The sequence below is a fragment of the Halichoeres trimaculatus genome, unplaced genomic scaffold (genome assembly GCF_033239565.1).
Source record: "Halichoeres trimaculatus isolate MK-OKI-2021-1 unplaced genomic scaffold, fHalTri1.1 fHalTri1_scaffold_2, whole genome shotgun sequence".
NCBI lineage: Eukaryota > Metazoa > Chordata > Actinopteri > Labriformes > Labridae > Halichoeres > Halichoeres trimaculatus.
This window is the reverse complement of record NW_027437180.1, coordinates 19,920,307-19,939,620: the sequence shown is the minus strand read 5'-3', so window position 1 is coordinate 19,939,620 and position 19,314 is coordinate 19,920,307. Positions and strand designations below refer to the sequence as shown.

The 19,314-nt window shown below is 39.2% G+C and overlaps 1 protein-coding gene across 1 annotated transcript; it reads left to right on the top strand.

The window, feature by feature from the left end:
- The first annotated feature begins 527 nt into the window (after positions 1–527).
- Positions 528–13,481, top strand: ift27 (intraflagellar transport 27 homolog (Chlamydomonas)). Its single transcript, XM_074688475.1, has 7 exons — positions 528–722; positions 1,360–1,439; positions 8,316–8,375; positions 9,761–9,820; positions 9,964–10,081; positions 10,346–10,455; positions 10,559–13,481. The coding sequence occupies exons 1-7, from the start codon at positions 689–691 to the stop codon at positions 10,661–10,663; spliced, it is 567 nt and encodes a 188-aa protein (XP_074544576.1). The 5' UTR covers positions 528–688; the 3' UTR covers positions 10,664–13,481.
- Positions 13,482–19,314: the final 5,833 nt, after the last annotated feature.

The following is a 19,314-nucleotide window of genomic DNA, read 5'->3' as shown; positions in this document are numbered from 1 at the left end:
ATATCTCAAAAAGCTATACAAATTTGTACTTTCTTCGTGACCTGGTATTGACTCAGAACTGTGAGTTCCGTTTCAAAACCGCTTTTACGAGCTAACTCGATTTTTTTCAAATGGTTCAATGAAGTTCACATTCCCATGAAATTAAAAGTCCCTGACAAAATCAGCGGTGCAAACGGAGGCAAGTAAACCCGCCCTCTGGTGGTTTTGAATGGCTTTGCTTTTAATAGCCAGATTTACTTAACACCAGCCCTCGTCTTTTTTTAAGGACTTTCTTATTCTAAAACATTGACCCCATTCCACCATGCTCATTTAGTACAGTTCCAAAAGTACAAAACTGGCACTTGGTCTGACTTTTATTCAATATTTGGCTTCCAATTACTTACCTTTCTACCTGACAGTCAATCTTCGGGGAGGAAATAGCCCTTATGCGTCATTATCTTGCGTCATCCAAAACAGCCAATGAAATGCAACAACATGCGGCGCGTCTTCTCTCGTTGGACCAATGAAATCTCTCTGTAGCTGGTTGCTAAGAGACGCCTTGTATCCATGTTGTCGAGATAGTAAGAGGAAGATATCTTGATGCATAATCGGGTAAAATCAGGAAGTCTTCAGAGTTTAGGAGTTTAATTTAACCATCACTAATGAACCAAGACTTTTAGCCTGCGGTGTTTTGAATTTCTCTCCTAAAATGGTGAAGTTGAGGGCGAGATGTCTTCTTGTCGGTAAGGTTTTTTGACCCTCCATCAGTCGTAACGGCTCCAGGGCTAATGCTAATCATTTCTTGCAAAACATGTAGGGGAAACTAGTGTGCACTGAAACAGTAAAACAAGCGACGTATACCTGTATGGTATGTACAATAATGGACAAAAATTGTTCTAATTTCTTTTTCACCTATCTTTCAAGGAACAGGCTCCCTGTTCCCTAACTGTGCTGCTGTTGCGATAATTGTTTACAGTCTCAACCTATTCGCCTTTGCCTATATGTGTCATGCTACAAAACCGTCACACATTTTACCCTTTCTTGTCAATTGCAAAATAAACGTTGTGTCAGTAGGTCAGTACCAGCTTTCAAACGTTACCTGGTAAAGGAGGGAAGCGATCGACAAAGTGCATTGTACGGAAACTCACAGCGGACAAATAGTCCATCCAGATTTCCCTTTATAGCGTTTAAAATCGACTTGATATCTCTTCTGTTAATTGACAACAAATACAATAACCAACATTTAAAATAACGTGTACATGCAATAAAACGGAGAAAGCATGGTTAACACACAGATAAGCTAAAACAATAAAATAATGCCTGCTTATCATTAGTGTCGCTCATATCTGTGTGTGTGTGTGTGTGTGTGTGTGTGAATAGGAGATGCCGCAGTGGGGAAAAGTGTCCTGTCCCACATGTTCCACAGTGATGGTACTATGTTCCAGAAAAACTACAGCATGGTAAGAACTTAAGACCATTATACTTAAAAGGTCGTCGGTTTGATCTCTTGTGTGACGTTTATCTATTCGGTGCATGTGATCCCAAATACACTACCTCATATTTGAAGCAATCTACATATGTGAAACTCGTTCTAAGTTGTAAAACAGTCAGTTAAGGGATTTAGGGATGTGCTGTTCTCTGAGTCAGGGACCAGCAACAGGCTTATATTTTTACATTCATGTGGATGACTGAGGTGCTTGAATGTTTTCCTGAAGGAGCAACTCATGGGGTTTAGTTTTGGCTCCTTGCCAGCAAACAATAGGCAGCAGTATTTTGAGAATCCCCTGATCCATGTGCTATGAAATGCTGCAATATTTTTCCATTTTGTTTAGTCAAGTGTAGCTTCTGTTTTGTGAGTTAATCAACTCACCCCAGAGATTTTTAAAGTAACAAAAGCAAAAGTTACAACTTGTAAAAATCAATCAATCAATCAATCTTTATTTATATAGCGCCAAATCATAACAAATGTTATTTCAAGACACTTTACAAAAACATTTACAGGTCTAGACCCGTAAATGTTAATAAAATTTTATTAGCAGAAACCCAACATCAAGACAAGATAAGGAGTCTTATCTTATCTTAATCCACCATGAGTACAGGACTTTGCAGCATTTAGCAAGTTACAATGGCAAGGAAAAAGTGATTGTTTGGAAAGAGTATCAATGTTGGCTTCTTTACAGTGTTGAGGAGGGACTTCTGTAGCTTTGGTGGATTGTAAAGATAGATTGGTTGACAAGTGATTACCCACTCCTGCAATGATCTTTGCAGACTCCTTTATAAATATAGACAGAACACCAAATAGGAACTCACACAGCAGTGTTACACAAGTTACCACATGAAATTATTGAAATGCAGTCAATCAATCAGTTGTTTTAATGATTAAATGATGGATTAAAAATGAATTGGCTTTAGAAGTATGTGAACTTTTTTGCCTTCTGTTACAACGTTTATATCCCCCCAGATGTAACGGTTTCAAATTATCCTAACTAATAATGGTCAGTGATACTCAGGATTGTATGAAACACTGGTACTTTCATGAGTTAAACTCCATGCAAGCTTTTCAAGGTCCTGCAGAGGTCTGCTAAATGTACCACAGGAATCAGTGAAGTGCAAAACAGCATAATGTACCAATTAATGCTGATGCAGAGAAGGCTAATCTGCATTATTTATGCTAATCTGCAGGAGGGAGGGTACTGTGTCATTAAACTGACTCTGTGATAGATAGGGTCATGGCTGCTCTTTGATTCCATCTTTCAATGTTTCAGGGATCCATGCTCACTAAAAGCTTTCAGCGCTCATGCTAGCTAATTCAGGTACATACAGTTCCAGGACCTGCACAGCAGTAGCACTCATATTTGTGAGTTTACTTTTAGTCCTTGTAGATGGTTATAGGGTACGAAACAGGTTAGTGGGTAAAAAAGTGGACAAGAGCCAAGCGTGTGTGCGTGTTTGATTGTGTGTGTGCTTTGTACAGCTCCTGCTGTGTCAGCAGTATTGGGGGTTTCTGAGGTGACAGGAATGTCGATAATTAATACGGCAGGATTCTGGAAAGCTACCAGAACAGGTACTTAACAAGCACAACTACACATGCACACGCACATGCACGCTCACGCGCACACACAAACATACACACACACACACACACACACACACACACACACACACACACACACACACACACACACACGCAAACACACACACACATGCACACGCACACGCACACAAATTGCAAATTGCCTATTGCACAACAACAACAACAACAGTGTTGGGTTTCTCCACACTGCATAAACCGATACACCCTAGTTTGTAAAGCTAGAGGTGCCTGGTTATGTTGAACAGCTACAGTAGGAAAAAAAAGTAGGAAGGTGCTGGAAAGGTGCCATTGCTGTCAAATCTACCATTTTGTCTGGAAAACTACCTAATTTAACACTTTACCATCCTCTCATAGCACTCTCCCATGAATCTCATGCATTACATATTAAAAACAATTCCTTTGCCTCTCTAAACTGAACTCAGTCATGATCCCCGTATTGCCACCTGCAGTAGCCTGGGTGGCAGTTGGTTAATGGCGATAGCAGAAACAAACCATAGCTGTCAAGTTTCCCATTTTGGCCAGGAAACAAATGTATTTCACACCTTTAAGCCTAGTTGGGACCACAGACTGTAAAAAAATAGAGACCATCTTGCTCGGCTCACAGTGAGGTCCCCACAAAAACCGCTTGCCCTGGTGACTGGCTGCAGTATCGGTTAAAAACTCTGTCTCCCCAGGCATTCCAGATAAGCTGTGGTCAAACTTTGAAAAATAAATACTCTCTATAGAAATGTTTCTCACATGTGTATGCTGTAGTGGTATGAAGGTACTTTTGGGCTGCTTTGTGTTCAAGTCCTCTTATTTCTGACAAGTTTAGTTGTCATTAGTTGTTAGACATTAAAACCATAGACTTTATAAAATATGGACTTGGTCTCTGCTATGTCACCAATCTGTTCCTGATACAGTGAAATGAAGCCAGATGAATATGGAAATGACGCATGCTTTGAGCTTGCTCTCTAACAGCAATAGGGCACCTGTCATTTGCATAACCTGAGTTGTGTCTCTGATTGGATAATCCAACGGTCCTAATATCTTCTAAACCTGCAGAGTTAGAAGAAAACCCATCCCTCTTATAGTGTGTGCCAAAATTATCGTTTGAGACCCAAGCTATTTTTTTTAACTATGCTGTAAATGGTCTTTTTAATGTCGTAAAAGTGCTTTGCTTTTTTTTTTGCTTTTTTTTTGGGGGGGGGGGGGGGGGGGGGGGGGGTTAGTGTGTATGTGGTTTCTGGCCTTTGTGCAGCCAGCCTTATGCAGATTCTTAATGAACAGCAACTTTTAGCACTTCGACATAGGCTTCATTTTTCTAAACCAGATGTTGCCCCTTGGGTGTACATTATGTTTGAAGATGATTGACAGCCGCTGGTCTGTGTTGTTTTTTGGGGGATACTACAATAAGTCAGGAGGGAGAGTCAAGAAGAGATTAGACTTTTGAAAGAAAAAATGTAAATATTTATGTACCCTGGCTCCACTCAGATTCCCTTGGAGTCCCTCATGGTCTCTTCCGTGCAGACTCTGGCTGCACAAAGGCGCCACCTGTATTGGGGGTGTTTTGGCTTCAAAACAGTTGATTGGTAAAAGGTAAAATTGGTTTTGTAAAATTTCCCTCATTTTCAAATCTGAAGCTTGACAGGTATGTTTGGTGCTTTATTTTTAAGTTTCACCAGGTTAGTTTATATGTTAGCTGAGTAGTAAACTGGTCCTAACACATCTGTGCTGCTGATTGATAACTCAACAGCCAAATCCAGGGAGGATATCACATCCAAAGTTAGAGGAGAAGCATGCAGGTTAGCTTTTATGAACCTGTAGATCGAAGTCCTGTGTCCACCAGTCACTGCTTAATGGGCTGGATGCAGCGTAACAAGCACCTATGGGAAAGTGCTGGACATGGTCTCTGTTGTTGCTATGCAACTGTTAAAACACCTACTTCAAGCCAACAGCTTGTTTGATGGTACTTAAAATATCTTCTTTAAGGCTAGGAAATATCTTGACTACTGGTCTGACTGTTGTGGAATTTCATTAAGAATGTGTAATGTTTTTTTCGTTTGATTGTTTTTGTTTGTTTGTTTTTTGGGGGGGCTTTGTTTCAGGTATCTGCAAATGAAGAAGACACTTATCTTTTGTCATCTTTTAGTTTCTATTAAGTTTTCCTGTATTTGATGGCATTTTAAAGATCATTATTTTCCCTCATCAGTTCTGACCTGCCAGTCTCCCTGTCCTCTCAGATATTTTGCATATTCAGAAAGAATATTCAACTCCAACAAAGTTATTATATTTAAGTCTTTTAAATTGATATGTTTTCAAACACCACTTGAACTTCTGACCATGTCTATCTCGTAGGTGCTCGCTACACTCAATTTTCATTGCATTACAGGGCCTTATTTTTGAACAATCAAGATGATGTTATACAATCACCCACATTATAAAAACAGATGTCAACAGACTTTTTTTTTATTTTACTGCATACATGATTAGTAGAAAGTATAATCTATAGTTCCTCTGGGGTGTTAAATAAAAAAGTGCCATAAATAATTATTTATAATTTGAATAGAAATAAATGAAAGTACCTTGAATATTTCATACAGCTGAATTATAGTGATTCTTTTCTGCAGGCATTAAAGGGACAGTTATTTCTAACATGGTTTATCCCTTTTTACCCTGCTGTTTTTAATTCTTGGAATAATTTGTGAAAGAGAGAAGACATAAAACATGTGCAAAATAGAACAGTGGAGAATTCTTCACTCTCCTCTACCTGATCAATGTTTATGTTTCCAAGTATCTGTCCACTGGCCTCTAAGTGGCCTCTATGCATGAAATGGCAATGCTTTATGATCGTTGTGCATACTTAGAGCGTTATAAATACATAACGGACAGCCATGACTCAGAGGTGCATTAGCAGTTTAAGCAGCATTAGATGTGTCAGGTTGAATTTTCTCCTCGAGATTTCACTGCAGATGGAAACAGGGAACAGTGTGTCCTTTCCATCCGGAGTAAAGACAAAGAATGCAGCACTTTGTAGTTATTCCTTGTTCTAGACGTTGGAGTCATCCCTCATGTTCCTCAACTTTTGATTTTGAAGGGTAGCAGAAGCTGTCGGCCATTCTGCTCACGTCCCCCTTTGAAAATGTCAGACAGCCCGTTAGCAATATTCCAAGCTTATTTGTTACTAATAGGCCTTCATTGACATTCCAGAAAGAGGCTTCCTATGCATCACACCAGCTCATTAGACTGCTGTGGGACCGCCGCACAGTCTGTGTTTGTGTGTGTGTGTGTGTGTGTGTGTGTGTGTGTGTGTGTGTGTGTGTGTGTGTGTGTGTGTGTGTGTGTGTGTGTGCTGTTTGATCCGGGGTTATTAACTGTTTCTGTGTAAAATCAGGTAAATGTTAGTCTTCCGTGTGTGTGTTTGTGTGTGTGTGTGTGTGTGTGTGTGTGTGTGTGTGTGTGTGTGTGTGTGTGTGTGTGTGTGTGTGTGTGTGTGTGTGTGTGTGTGTGTGTGTGTGTGTCTCGCATTTGACACGCTTAGTTAAGTGTGAGCTCAGGAGATCAGATTAATTTAGAGTTTGATTCTAATGTGAAAAAAAACTCCTCTTGCTCCTTCTTCAAGGTCAACACTGATCTCACACCAGTGGATACACAGTAGCGAGAGGCAGCCTGCAACCATCCAGTCCACTTAGGACCTCATTAGATCTTCAAGCCTGTGAAGAGCGTGCATCTGTCATAGGAGCATATTTTTCATATCCAGCTTACCCACTGCTGCCTGCACTTTGATCTCCTTTATATCCTCCTCCTGTACCGCTGTAATCCACCCTTGGTGAAATTTAAGAGATTTCCACGACTCATTGTCTCCAACCTCAGCACCAAACCTCAAAAACTTCTTATTCCTGACATAGCAGAGAAATCTGCATAGGACGGTCTAGAATCTAACTGCTTAATATCACAAATGAATGATTAAAAAAATACATTTTGGTTCACTCTAAATGTATGAGGGAGGGGGTGTGTGTTTTAGCCACAGTCAAGGGTGTCTTTTTATTAAAAGAGCTACTTGTCCATCACCAGACAGCTGGCGCGCTAAGTAAGCAACTTGCTGGTTAACTTTGTTTAGTATTTAACACTTAAAGTAAAAAAAAATTTTGTTGGAGATCAAAAATAATTGGAGTAGCTTTAAGAAAATGGACATCACCAAGTGGACACCAGCACACACAGTATTTCAGTAGCATTCTAATGTTTTCCTGCTGCCGGCTTTTGTCGAGAGCTATCAAGAAATATGTTTAAAGAATAACTTTCTGAGTTTTGTTAAACTCAAACTTCAAAGAGTATAATTGTCCTAAAAAGTAATTTGTCAGTGTTGTCACCCTCCAATGCCTTTATCCCAATACTTGTTATTAATATCTAGACTTTGTTGGCTAGTAATAGTTCAGCCTTTGCCGTTTGTCCTCAGCCACACAGTCTCAGCCAAATAATGATAACTCTTCCTCATATAGCCTGAACTGTGCAATCAATCAAATAAAGAAAAACGAGAACGACTTCTGACTATGATCTGCCAAAAGGACTGGAGACGAGACGACCAACAATACCCACACTACTATCTACCAGTAAATGTCAGCCCAGTATAAATGTAACCTCCACCTTTAGATTAGTATTAACCTTTAAGACTCTCACTCTGTCTTCATTTTTGCCACTGCTGGACCTGAAGGAGGCCTGCAACTCACTTTGGCTTCAACAGAGCTACTGTTTATCTCCCTGTAGGCTTTTTCTTTATTGAGATGTTAAAAATAAGATTCGGAGTAATGGAGACACATGAGAGAAGGTTTCAGGACGCCGAAGCTGCTTTCAAGCCAAGCCAAGCTGCTAATTAGTCATGCTTATGTTTCGGCATTAACAATAAATCAAACCAGACAGTTTGTTTTGCCACTGTGTACAGTGTCAACTCTGTGCCAGCAAAATGTCTCTTTTCTTCTCTCTTCTTTTTTGTGTAAACCCACAGGAAGATTATTGTGGCTTTAAATTATTTAACGATAGGGAAAAAAATAAAAAGTAAAAAACAGTCAGATCTGAGCCAGTGCAGCTTTTGTGGAAAACTGATTAAACATTTTAGTTAAAGAAGGCAGGAGAGTACTACATGAAATGACAGGTTTTAGAGAGTTGTCTTTCATGATACAAAAAAGAAACTAACTGAAAGCATTATGTCTGCTAGCTTTGCATTCTTTGGCTTTAATTAACATTTTGGCTCTGTTTTTTTTTGCAGACAACTGGAGTGGAGTTGCTGATGAAATGTGTCAATATCCCAGAGACTAACGACAGTGTGGTGAGTCACGAAACAACTTTACAAGGTCATGTTTTTTTGTTTTGTTTTGTTTTTAAGTGGTACTCAGGTTAGAGGGCTCCAACTCTGTTTTGAATAGGATTTTGTCATAAAGCTGTGTCTAAGATACATTCATAAAAACAATGGGATGTGCCAGTATATTGCCATACCTTCCCAACTGACCAGACAAAAAGCATAAACCCATGTTTAAGACACATAAATATAGTTTTCCATAACACTTTTGTGAAACTTGTTTTGAGCTGTAAGTGAAGCTACTACACGGACAGTGTAAAGCCTCAAAAAGTACTTAAACCCCCCTTTAGGTCTAATAGTATGCAAAGAAAATAGATTGTTAATCAGTCCTTGCTGTGTGGAAGTGTTTTGAATTGAAGGCATGTTTTCTTAAAATATCAACTGGGACATTCAACTTAACTGTCCGAAGTCAAAGCAAAGTAGGGATGGGTACCAAGGTACTTTTATACTACAGTACCAATTCATGTCAAGTAAAACAGTACCATGTTTGGTACCTAAACCTATCCTTGTGATTGAGAGGAGGTGGAAGAGTAGGCAATTTTCCATACTGGACATGAACACAGCATTTCAAGTTTATATATTGAGAAATAAATATGTTAATGTTTAAAACTTTGAAATTATATCATTAAACAAATTAGTATTTATTACCACATAAACACGCACAGAAGTACCCAGTGTTAGCCCATCAATGGTTTCATTATCAGCGACTTGCAGACAAGCAAAATAGAGATTGAATGGGGCCCTCTAACAGAATCAGAAATGGCTTGGTATACACCTAGTTTGTGTGCGCATAAGAAGCTGACGCCAGTATTAACCCTTAATGCATAAACTGGGCAATAGGTGGAGGAAAAAAATGTATTTCAGGCCTTTGGAGGTCATAAATAGACAGGTTTGATGAAAACATCGAGGTTGTGCCATCCATGTCCTTTGGAGGGAGAGGTAAAAGGGATTTTTTTCTCATTTTAGGCATTTTTAGACCACAGCTACCAGCAGCAAGTGCCAACCAACTCATGTTACTCTACGATAGTGTTACATGTGCTTGATTATACCAGTGTGTGTGTGCTTGTGTCCTGAATCATGTCTTCTTTATATATTCTGCCTGCTAAAAGAAGTATTAAATCAAGTAATTAAGGTGTCGGTAATAGGAATGCTTCACTCTCTGGCAAAGAAGTTTTGTGTAATTCTATAAGTTCCCTCTTTGTATTCAGTAAGAAGAGGGGTAGCATTGCAGGTAGAACAGTTATGCCCAAGTGAGGGGAAACGATATGAATGGTAGGTCTAAACCCTTATGATATGACTACATCTCCATTAATAACACCTTTTTCTCGTCCTCTCTTCTCACCTTTCCTCTCCAGGAACTCTACATCATAGACTCTGCAGGGAAGGAGACATTAGTAGAAGCCTGCGAGAAGATGGTGAGACTTTTCCATTTGGGGTTTCCATTTGCATGAAACTAGTGACAACTGGAAAAAAGTGAATTGGATAAAAAAGGAAGCTACTGTTCTCACTTGTTCCCTCTCCTTTTGACCTGTCGGACCTGAACTCCTCTCTGCCATAGTGGGGTGAGCTGTCGGTGCTGTGCCTTGTCTTTGACCTGACCAGTGAGCAGTCATTTGCCAACTGCAGCCACTGGATGGAGAGAGTTCATGCTCACTGCCAGGGTCGCCATGTTCCAGGTAACAACCTGTAAAGGTCAAGGTATCTGTTCAACAGTAGAGAGGAGCCAGCAATATAAGTTGAAGTATTTCTGAAGTCTTTGTGATTGTGTGATGTGCACGATTTCCAGATCCTAACAATGAACTCTAACATTATAAACATACAGTTTTGGAGAAAGATCAAAATATTGATCTTGCATAAGGAATGAATGTCAGCTTTTTTTGTTACTTTGCATTGAGAATGTTCATACTCACAATAAATGTGTGTCTGTGTGCACGCCTCAGGTGTCCTTGTAGGCAACAAGTCAGACCTGTCTGCTAGAAGGGAGGTCCAGGCATCCGTGGCCCAGGAATGGGCCCAAAGCCAGGGGTTGGAGTACCACGAGTCATCAGCTGTAAGTGTATCTTGACATGATGCTATATTTCACCAAATGGATACTGTATGGCTGTATGAGTAGCAACCACTGTCAATCATCAGATCCCTGCTTTCTGTTACAGAAGGATAAAGAGAACTGCGATGCACCACTCCTCAGTTTAGCCCGAGCCTTCCACTCTCTCTACAAGGAACATCTCGAGACCATCCAGAACCTCAGTCCAGGCTAGATCCTTCCAAAGTACCACACACATTGATTTTACACTCACAGCATAATAAACGCAGGTTTTCCATCTAGGAGATCTAAAACACATACATGTGTAGATGTCAGCTGATCAGGTAAAACTTCTCTTTTGTATTACCCTAGCAGAGAATGACTTGTACAGGATGGTATTTTGATATGACCGTGAATAAAGTTGTTTTTATAAGAGGAAGGAGCAATGGCACAATCTCTCTTTTCTCTGTTACTCCTTTCCTTAGCTGTTATCAGTTTTTCTCTTTTTGTTGTTCTTTTTTTCGCGGAGGGAAAATCTCATCCTACCTGCTTTCTCTCTGTATCCCTTTTCTTCTGTTTCTTTCTTATTGTGTTAACTCAGCCAGCTGTAGCCTCACATTATTTCAGGCATGTCTCTAGTGCAGGTGGCGCTAACAACCAGTAATCACAGTTTTAATTAACCGTATCCCATTCAAACCAGGTCAAAGCCACGTCCTTGTTCTCTTACAGCCTCTCAGGCCAGCTGCCACCATTCAAATGGGGGCGCACTGGAACAAGCCAGACACAATGGTATTTTACCTCATTATGCGGCACATTTAAAGTGACTGCAGCGTGTAATAAGCACGAGACAGTCCAGTGCCCTACTTCAGATCTGCTGTCACTGAATTGTAATTTTTGGCTGTTTTATGTTATCAGCACCTTTTTTCATTTTCAAGAGACATTCCACCAACCAATAACAGTATTTTTACTCAGACTTAAGGAGCACTGCTGAACACACAAAGTAATTTCAAGGGCTTCTATTTTCCTGAACAAAATTCCCCAAAGAAAGCGCATTGAACAGCTTGTTATTGTTACTGCAGCACAATATTTTCTACTCCTTCAGTGGGTGACAGTAATTATAGCAATTAAGATCTTTCCCTCCTTCTTTCATCACTTTTTTTGTTATTCCTGTTGTGTGTAGGTGTCTGCATGTGTTTTCTGCTGTCTACTCATTCACTTTCATTTTTAGCAAGCATCTATTCAGATAGTACTGTCTCCTGCTATGTGAATCACCATGTAGATCCCCCGGTCCATGCGCATACACCTGGGTGATATGTGCATAGAAAGTGTAGTTTCCTTTTGCTTTAACATGCTCATGCATAGAAGGATTTAACACAAAGCTTTTGAACATCCTGGAAAATAACTCACTGCGTTTCTACTGTATCCCTCAGTCTGACTTCTATTCATTTTAAATGGAGAAGCATGCCTTGGGAGCAACACTTAATAACATCTCCGGATATAGCGTGGGTTGTTGGGTTATTGCTTTGGGACAGACTTCTTTAGTTCCACAGTTATTGAAACATTTGGTCAGCAGTAATATGAATGTTAAGATAAGCCTGTTTTAGTGGCTTTTTACTCTTCCATTTTGCTCAGTCATCTGTCCCTACTACACTCATTATTTCACTCTTATTTATTAACATGTAAAGCACATTTACTCCCTTGGTGCAGAACTATAGCACAGCTGTAGATGGACCATCTAAACTGCACATCAAAACAAATAGGTCTGCTGAAGGTGATTGGGGTAAATTAGAAAGTTGTCTGATGGCTTGAAATTTGTGTCAGGGTTAACTTATCCTGATTTAGATGTCTCTTTAGACAACTGGTGTAAATCACAACTATCTCTACATTAACCCTTTAATTTTGATCATGCAGAAGATTATTGCCCGTTATACAATAATTAATGCAGTGTCTTTTTTGCAGTACTCAGCAGACCTCTAATGAATGTTTTAAAACTGCTCATGCCTTACATATTAATACTTACATGTGAAACAAGGCAGGAGCTTTCAGCTAAAGGACACATAAGTGCCTCTTATCTTGCTATGCATGGCTTCAGGGGGCACAGAGACGCCTTCTCATATTCAAATAAGGAGGGACACGTAGATAAAACATGGAATATAAACACCATCATAACCCACAACAAACTATTTCAATCTGGATCGTCATATATCACGGTAAGAGAAGAGAGGAGTATGACGGGACACACTGTTAGAATAAAAATAAAAATAATGTTGACCTGAAAATGATTTTTTGGTTAAATAAAGTTGGTTTAAATGCAAATGCATGATTTTTAGTTGGCCTCAAAACACAAATATCCATTGCAGACAAATGAAATAAGATGGGGAACTAATCCTCTACCATCATAGATGAAAAGCAGAGGGCTGGAGCCTCACAAGGTTTAGCAAACAGCTCAAGCACCAATTACCTTGGTGGGTTGAAAACTTACTGTATTTATTCTCAGATTACCTTGTAATGTCATATGGCCAAATGTTCACATTTTACAAATGGTTTACTGTGTCTTAAGCTTTCAAATTCAAATAGCAAGTTTGGTTATGAGCAGCTGCAGTTAGCCCTGGCTTGTCCTATCTGTGCTAGGTCTGAGTCTGCTCTGGGACGTCAGGGTTTTATTTCAGCTTTTTTTCACTGCAGTGCTGCTCACCCAAACAAACACACAGCTTTGTATTCATGACACAGCCTGAACAGAGGGCTAGGAGTTCCAGCTCATATTTTACACCTACGCTCACCCTTTTTCTTTCTCATGCACTTTTCCTGCAGATCAGCTCTTTGGCTGGTGACTTCCAGTCTTTTTTGTTCATTTCCAGTCCCTGTAGTTTTGAAGTGATGCATTTCTGTGTGCTTATTCCCATGATCCTTTGCAGTTTATATCAGTCGTGCCCTACAGAAATATGACCAAATTATATCATAATACTCTAATTGCAAATTGTTCTAACCTATACTATCATTAAAATTTGATTTAATTGACCCCGACCTTCGTCATCTCTTACTCTGTTACACTGTGTGTGTGTGTGTGTGTGTGTGTGTGTGTGTGTGTGTGTGTGTGTGTGTGTGTGTGTGTGTGTGTGTGTGTGTGTGTGTGTGTGTGTGTGTGTGTGTGTGTTGAAAGCTAGTTTCATAGCCCCTAACTGTCTGTGACCTAAAAAGCTAGCTAATTACAGGTGAGAGAGGAAACAGCAGCTGTTCCCCAGATCTGCTCCCCTCCTGTCTGAACTGCAGAGCGTGACAAAAATCAGCCATAACGCCTCAAAGCTCACAAGCATGATAACAAATGTGCTCTATTACATTACTACCTCTCTGCTGTTTTAAAGCAAGTTGCCTGTTCTTGCAAAAATACCATACCATACCAAAAAATGTGGATTGCATGGGATCTATGTGAATGCATTCACATTTTCAAAGAGACTGGGTTGCGTATAGCTTTAATTTTTTTCAGTGGCTTGTAAAGTCAGAATCATTTCTGTGGTCTCCAAACAACAAACTTCCAGCGTTGACGCCTATTGTAAAATACGCAGGGGGTGAATCAAAAGCTGCCTGCATTGATGATTCATACTGAAATGTCGAATCACCTTAAAAAGAAGTGCTCAACATTGATAAGGTACAAGCCTGCTTTCTGTTAAAGAGGGGACTTTAAAACCCCTTCATCCATCTGTGAGCCTGCAGCTTATTCTGAGAAATCTATGAAAAATTCTGCAGCCTACCAGCTCATTCCCCTGCCACAAGTTTTCTTAAAGACTAGTAACCTTTAGGGGTGCTTGGAGAGTTCTGCTCACAAAAGTTTTTATTTAAATTTGGGCATTGTGCTTTAGATTTTAGTCATCTGAATTTACTGTGTATGATTTACAGCTCACAAAAGTCTTATCTCAGATTGGTTTTGCCTTCTTTCATCATCAGTTTTAATACTTCATTGTAGTGACTACCTTTTTAAGGCCCCTAACCCATATCTCCAGAATCCAGCTCTCTGGAAGCCACCTCTACTGTTGCCAAGCTTCGTCATTGTCACAAGATAATTGGTCTTTGTCCATTTGCAATGAAAATTAGCCTATGGAAAGGGGAAATGTTGGACCCGTAATCTGGCTTGGTTGGTTGCTTGGTGGAAAGGAACAAAATCATCACAGACAACATAAGAGAGCAGGATGTTCTTGTTTCATAAGTGTTATGTTGTTAGGCTCATTAAAGGTGCTTCACAAACCGAGAGGAAGAGGTCAGGATTTGAGATAATCTTGAGTCCCTCTTGTGTACATCTTAGGTGACCTTTTAAACAAGCAATTCAGAGCGCCCTGGGACTATCTACCTAGCACTGAAATCAAACATTGTTTCTGAACTATTTGTTCATTAATTACTTGTTGTTCTTGACACACATGGGGTTTATAGAGAAAGGCATAGGTGGACCAAAACAAAATTCCCTGCCTACTTCATTTATGCAGAGGACAAAATCCAGTAAAAATCAAAATTGAATGAAAAACAGTAAAAGCATGGACTAGCAAAGGTCTAAATTTTCCATTATCACTGTTTCTGCAAAAAAAAAAAAAGTGGTGGACTGGTATGTCATCTTCAGGATTATATAAAGCTTAATGAGCTGTAGGTCCTCAGCACTTTGGACAGATCCATGACTTCAATACAATGCCACTTATAAGCAATTTGATTTTCAGTACTAAAAAAAAGAAAGAAAGAAAGAAAAATGCCAATGCACATGCTTTACTAAAAGGGTTAAGTATAGCTTCAAATGAGCAAATATTTTTCAAAGCCACAGTTGATTGTATAGTAAGTTCTTACAGCAGGAAAAACACCTGCAATTGTGATTTTCCTCTACATCAGTAGTTCTTACTACCAAAGTTGGATAAAAGTTGCTTATATTTTGATACAGCTTGTCTGATACAATGCAACACTAGATCTAGTACAATTCATAATTTATGATTTATAAAATGTATAGCTAATTCTGGTAGCAATATGTTTAAAAAGCTGCTGTGTGGGTGTTTATCTTCAAAAAAAAAAAAAAAAAAGACTGGGTCTTTTCCAAAGATGGAAAGGTCAACCAAATTAACCCTCTACAGCACTCACGGTGATTGAGGAAGATTTATGTTTGGCTGAGTTCAATGAGTCCAAACCCTGTCATGTAAAATTCAAATGGTACCTCCACACCAGAGGGGGGCAGTGTACTGCTTCGCTACTCAGGCTGTCCTACTCCTCCACTCTCTTTCCTTCATCCCTCCCTCCTCTTTCCCTCGCTCGCCTCTCTTCAGTGATCACAGCAGTACTGCAGAGAGACATGCCAGCCACTTTGATCATCACACCAGGGGAGGGCAGAGAGAGAGAAAGATGGAGGAGAGGAGGGATAGAGGAAGAGGGAGATAGAGCACATACAGGCAAAGTATCATGTAGCAGGACATAGAGGCTGCTGTTAAAGAATTTGACATTTATTCTGCAGCTAATGGAACCACAGGTCAGCCTAGCAAAAGAAATCTCACTGAGAGATAGAGAGAAACTGATCAAATGAATAGGAATGTTAAGATAAGGCTGTGCATGATGGAGTGAGATTGGAGGATACACGAAGACCAGAGGACACAGTGTTCATTGTGAACTAAAAGCCTTACCTGTTTCAACAAACCCTTCCAACATGTTGCAGCAAACACTGTTTGCAGACTGAGGACTTTGCATCTTACATCACTATTGATTCAAGAAGGTGTAGTATTTTCTAAGCCTTATGTTGGTAAATGTGCAGCTGGAGTTTGTAAAATTGAGGCACAATTGGCTTTTCTATATTGATTAGTGCTTATCGGTTATTGGTTATAGGTGGTAGTCCACCAGTTGAATCTGAAAATGGTCTGTACTCTTCAGTAGCATAGCATAAGATAAGTAAGTAACATAAGTGTGCTTCATTCCAGACATACAAAAACCGATGCTCTGTTGGTAGAGTAGACGCCCTGTGTAAAAAAAAAAAAAAGCCAGTCCTTGTTACACTGATCATAGGGTCAACTCCTAGTTCTGATAGTATTTTGTCTATGTCATCTTAAGCTCTCTCCCAACATTTTCCTGTTTCTCTCTCTCTGTCTGTCCTATCAAATACAGACAGAAGCCCAAAATAATCTCAGTAAATCATATGGCAGCTTTTCCCAGCCAAACAATAATGGCAATTGTGTTTTTCTGCAGCAGCAGATGCTCCTTTTGGCAGGCCCAAGAAACATTCAAGATTAAAAACTTATCAATGTTTTTGTTCCTTTTTTTAAATTTATTTATTTTTGTTTTTTGCCCCAAGTGAAACACAAAGTTAGCTGCCCGGGGAAAAAAAAAAAAGAAAGGGAGCGGAGGGACTTTGGAGTTTGAGGCTAATTCTGTCTGCCTTTCCTGCCATCCAGCTTGCACACAAATGCTGTTGTGAGATGTCATTGTAATGCTCATTTCAATACACACAGTGAGACATGTTGAATACTATTACATGTTGAAGTTTAGTAGCTTTGTGTTGTAGCAGCTAGCCCCACCTCCTATTTAAATCTGTATAGTCGACTAAAACCTTTTGATGATGCTAGTAGTTAGCTAGTCACTTTTTTTTTTATTTCTCCTAAGAGGGACATGAGATAATGATTTAAGATATCCCTAAGTTGCAGAATATCCCACCAAACTAGGTATTTAATTTTATTTGTCATAAATAAAACCACCCCCCTTTCTCACTCCTATCCCTTTTCCTGTTTGCTCTGAGTAAAATTTGAAGTGAGGGGTTCTTTTTTGTCTCTAAAGCAGCAGTGCCATTTTTTACTGAAGGAACACTGATACATTTGTCATCCCTTTTCATTGTGTCAGTCTGACTGAAGCAACCACCCAGTGATCCTTCCTTGTTATGCAAAAGAAGTGTCCGATGATGCTGTACACCCTTTCTTTCATGTGAGCCTGCACAGTCTGAAACAGAAAGTTAAAAGAAAGTTCATAACCAGTGTAATTATTGCAATTATAGGACTTACCCTTTCGTGTTTCAAACAAATAAAGATTTTGTTCAAATTTGATATTTTAGATGCAATGGTTTTTCATTTTCCATCTATAGTAAGAAGTTTTGTTTCACAGAAGTAAGAGGGCTTTTATTTTGAAGTCACATGTCAAGTGTAATTTTGAAGATTATTCTCTCATCTGTGGCATGCAGATGAAAAAGCTTAGGTTTCTATTTTACTTTTGTAAGTATTCAGTATTCCTTAAAAGCCATAATACTTCTGTCTGTACTGTTTATGCTGCAAACAATATTTAAATTATCTCAGTTAATAGTTTTCACATTGGATTCTGAGGAAAAGCTTCAAGTTAAGCAGTAGCAATAAAGTCACTTGTGTCTGCCTTTGCTTGGAGAGAATTACAACAAGCTTTTGTGCTACCAACTACACTTACACCCTACAGAAGCTTTTAGCTTGGGCAAGCCAGCTAACTTAAAGAAAGTCTGGGTATGTTGAGTTCACTTTGTGGTAAGGTTACTCCCTGGGTTCAGTCTAACTCAGCTGCTGCTTGTTTTTTGGTTGTGGAAACTGTTAGATGTATCCATAGATTAAAAAACATATCCAAAGTTTATTACTATTACTTTTCAAACTTTATGATCACCCTGAACTGACTAATAAGGGGATTCTCCATAATGAAGGATTGATAGTGTCTTATTCTGACCTTAATTTAGAAGTCACACGTCTGACACACACATTGGTATTGCAGTTTTCCCCGGCATCACAGAGAAACCGATGTTTTTTGCACTGATACTTCAAAGAAAACAACTCGTGCAACACAATTCCTGTTCAACTGAACATACTTACCTGAAAACATTGTAAAGAAAAGCATCTTACCACTCATATTCCTTCAGAAACTCTCACAGTGATCTTCTCTTGTATGTCATCCCTCACACCTTGAAAAAACATAGCCTCAAGGCAACTGTTGCTTTTTTATTTTCTTTCTCTGTCTTCTTGCAAAAATGCCTAAGATCTGTATATGTGGTGCCTGTCTGCAGGTGTTACAGAGCCACTTGGTGAATATTTTGACCAGCATAATACAAAAAGAAAATAGATTGAAAAAAAAAAAAAACTCTTTCTGTTCCCTACAGGGGGGTTCAATTTTTATTCGTCATCAGGACTTGATGCATCCAAGTTCAGAATCATTCAGTTTTGGCACCTTGAAAGACATTACGCTTTTTTTAAATTCTCATTTACAACAACACAACGCAAAACCAAATAACAAGAAAAGAATGAGACAAAGAAAAAGACTAAGGCTGTGTGAGAGTCTGAGAAAATAAAGTTAAATGAAAAGACAAAACTTTCTTGTTAAAAAAAAGCTTTGATACGTTCTCCAAAGTTTGTTCTTTTTGTTTCAAGCGTAATGAAGCCCCCACCCAAATAACCCTCTGAAAAATAAAAAAAATAAATGAAAGATTGAAATAGACACAGTACTGTAACATTAATTTCTACTTTGACACCCCTCTGCCCTTAAATGGTATCATTGTTCAGTTGTTCAAAACATAGGTTCTTTAAAAGCAGATTGGATGGTTTTGATTTGCATGCATGTAAATTCTTAAGTTTTTGGAGTCATTTAGTTTCACCTCGCTGGTAGCCATGTTCTCTCACGCACTACTTTGTGTCTTTGGCAGTAGTGACGCTTCTTTGTCCACAGTCTTCATCAAGTTTGTTGAGAGATCCTCTATTACCCAGAGTTCTCTCTTCACTTTGCCCCTTTATGGAGCAAAAAAAAGGCAGGGTCAACTTTCAGAAGTAGTTGACCCCGAACAACGGTGGCTGCCAGGGTTTTGCCGGAAGGCCAAAAAATTTCTTAAGTCGTTGTAAAAGAATGTAATAATGTGTCTAATACTAACCAATATCAGTTTAT

Excerpts from the sequence above, each read along its gene's own strand:
- ift27 (XM_074688475.1), top strand. The coding sequence starts at position 689 with ATGGTGAAGTTGAGGGCGAGATGTCTTCTTGTCG. Across the intron at positions 8,376-9,760 it reads CAGAGACTAACGACAGTGTG|GAACTCTACATCATAGACTC; the intron begins GTGAGTCACGAA and ends TTTCCTCTCCAG. Across the intron at positions 10,082-10,345 it reads CCAGGGTCGCCATGTTCCAG|GTGTCCTTGTAGGCAACAAG; the intron begins GTAACAACCTGT and ends TGCACGCCTCAG.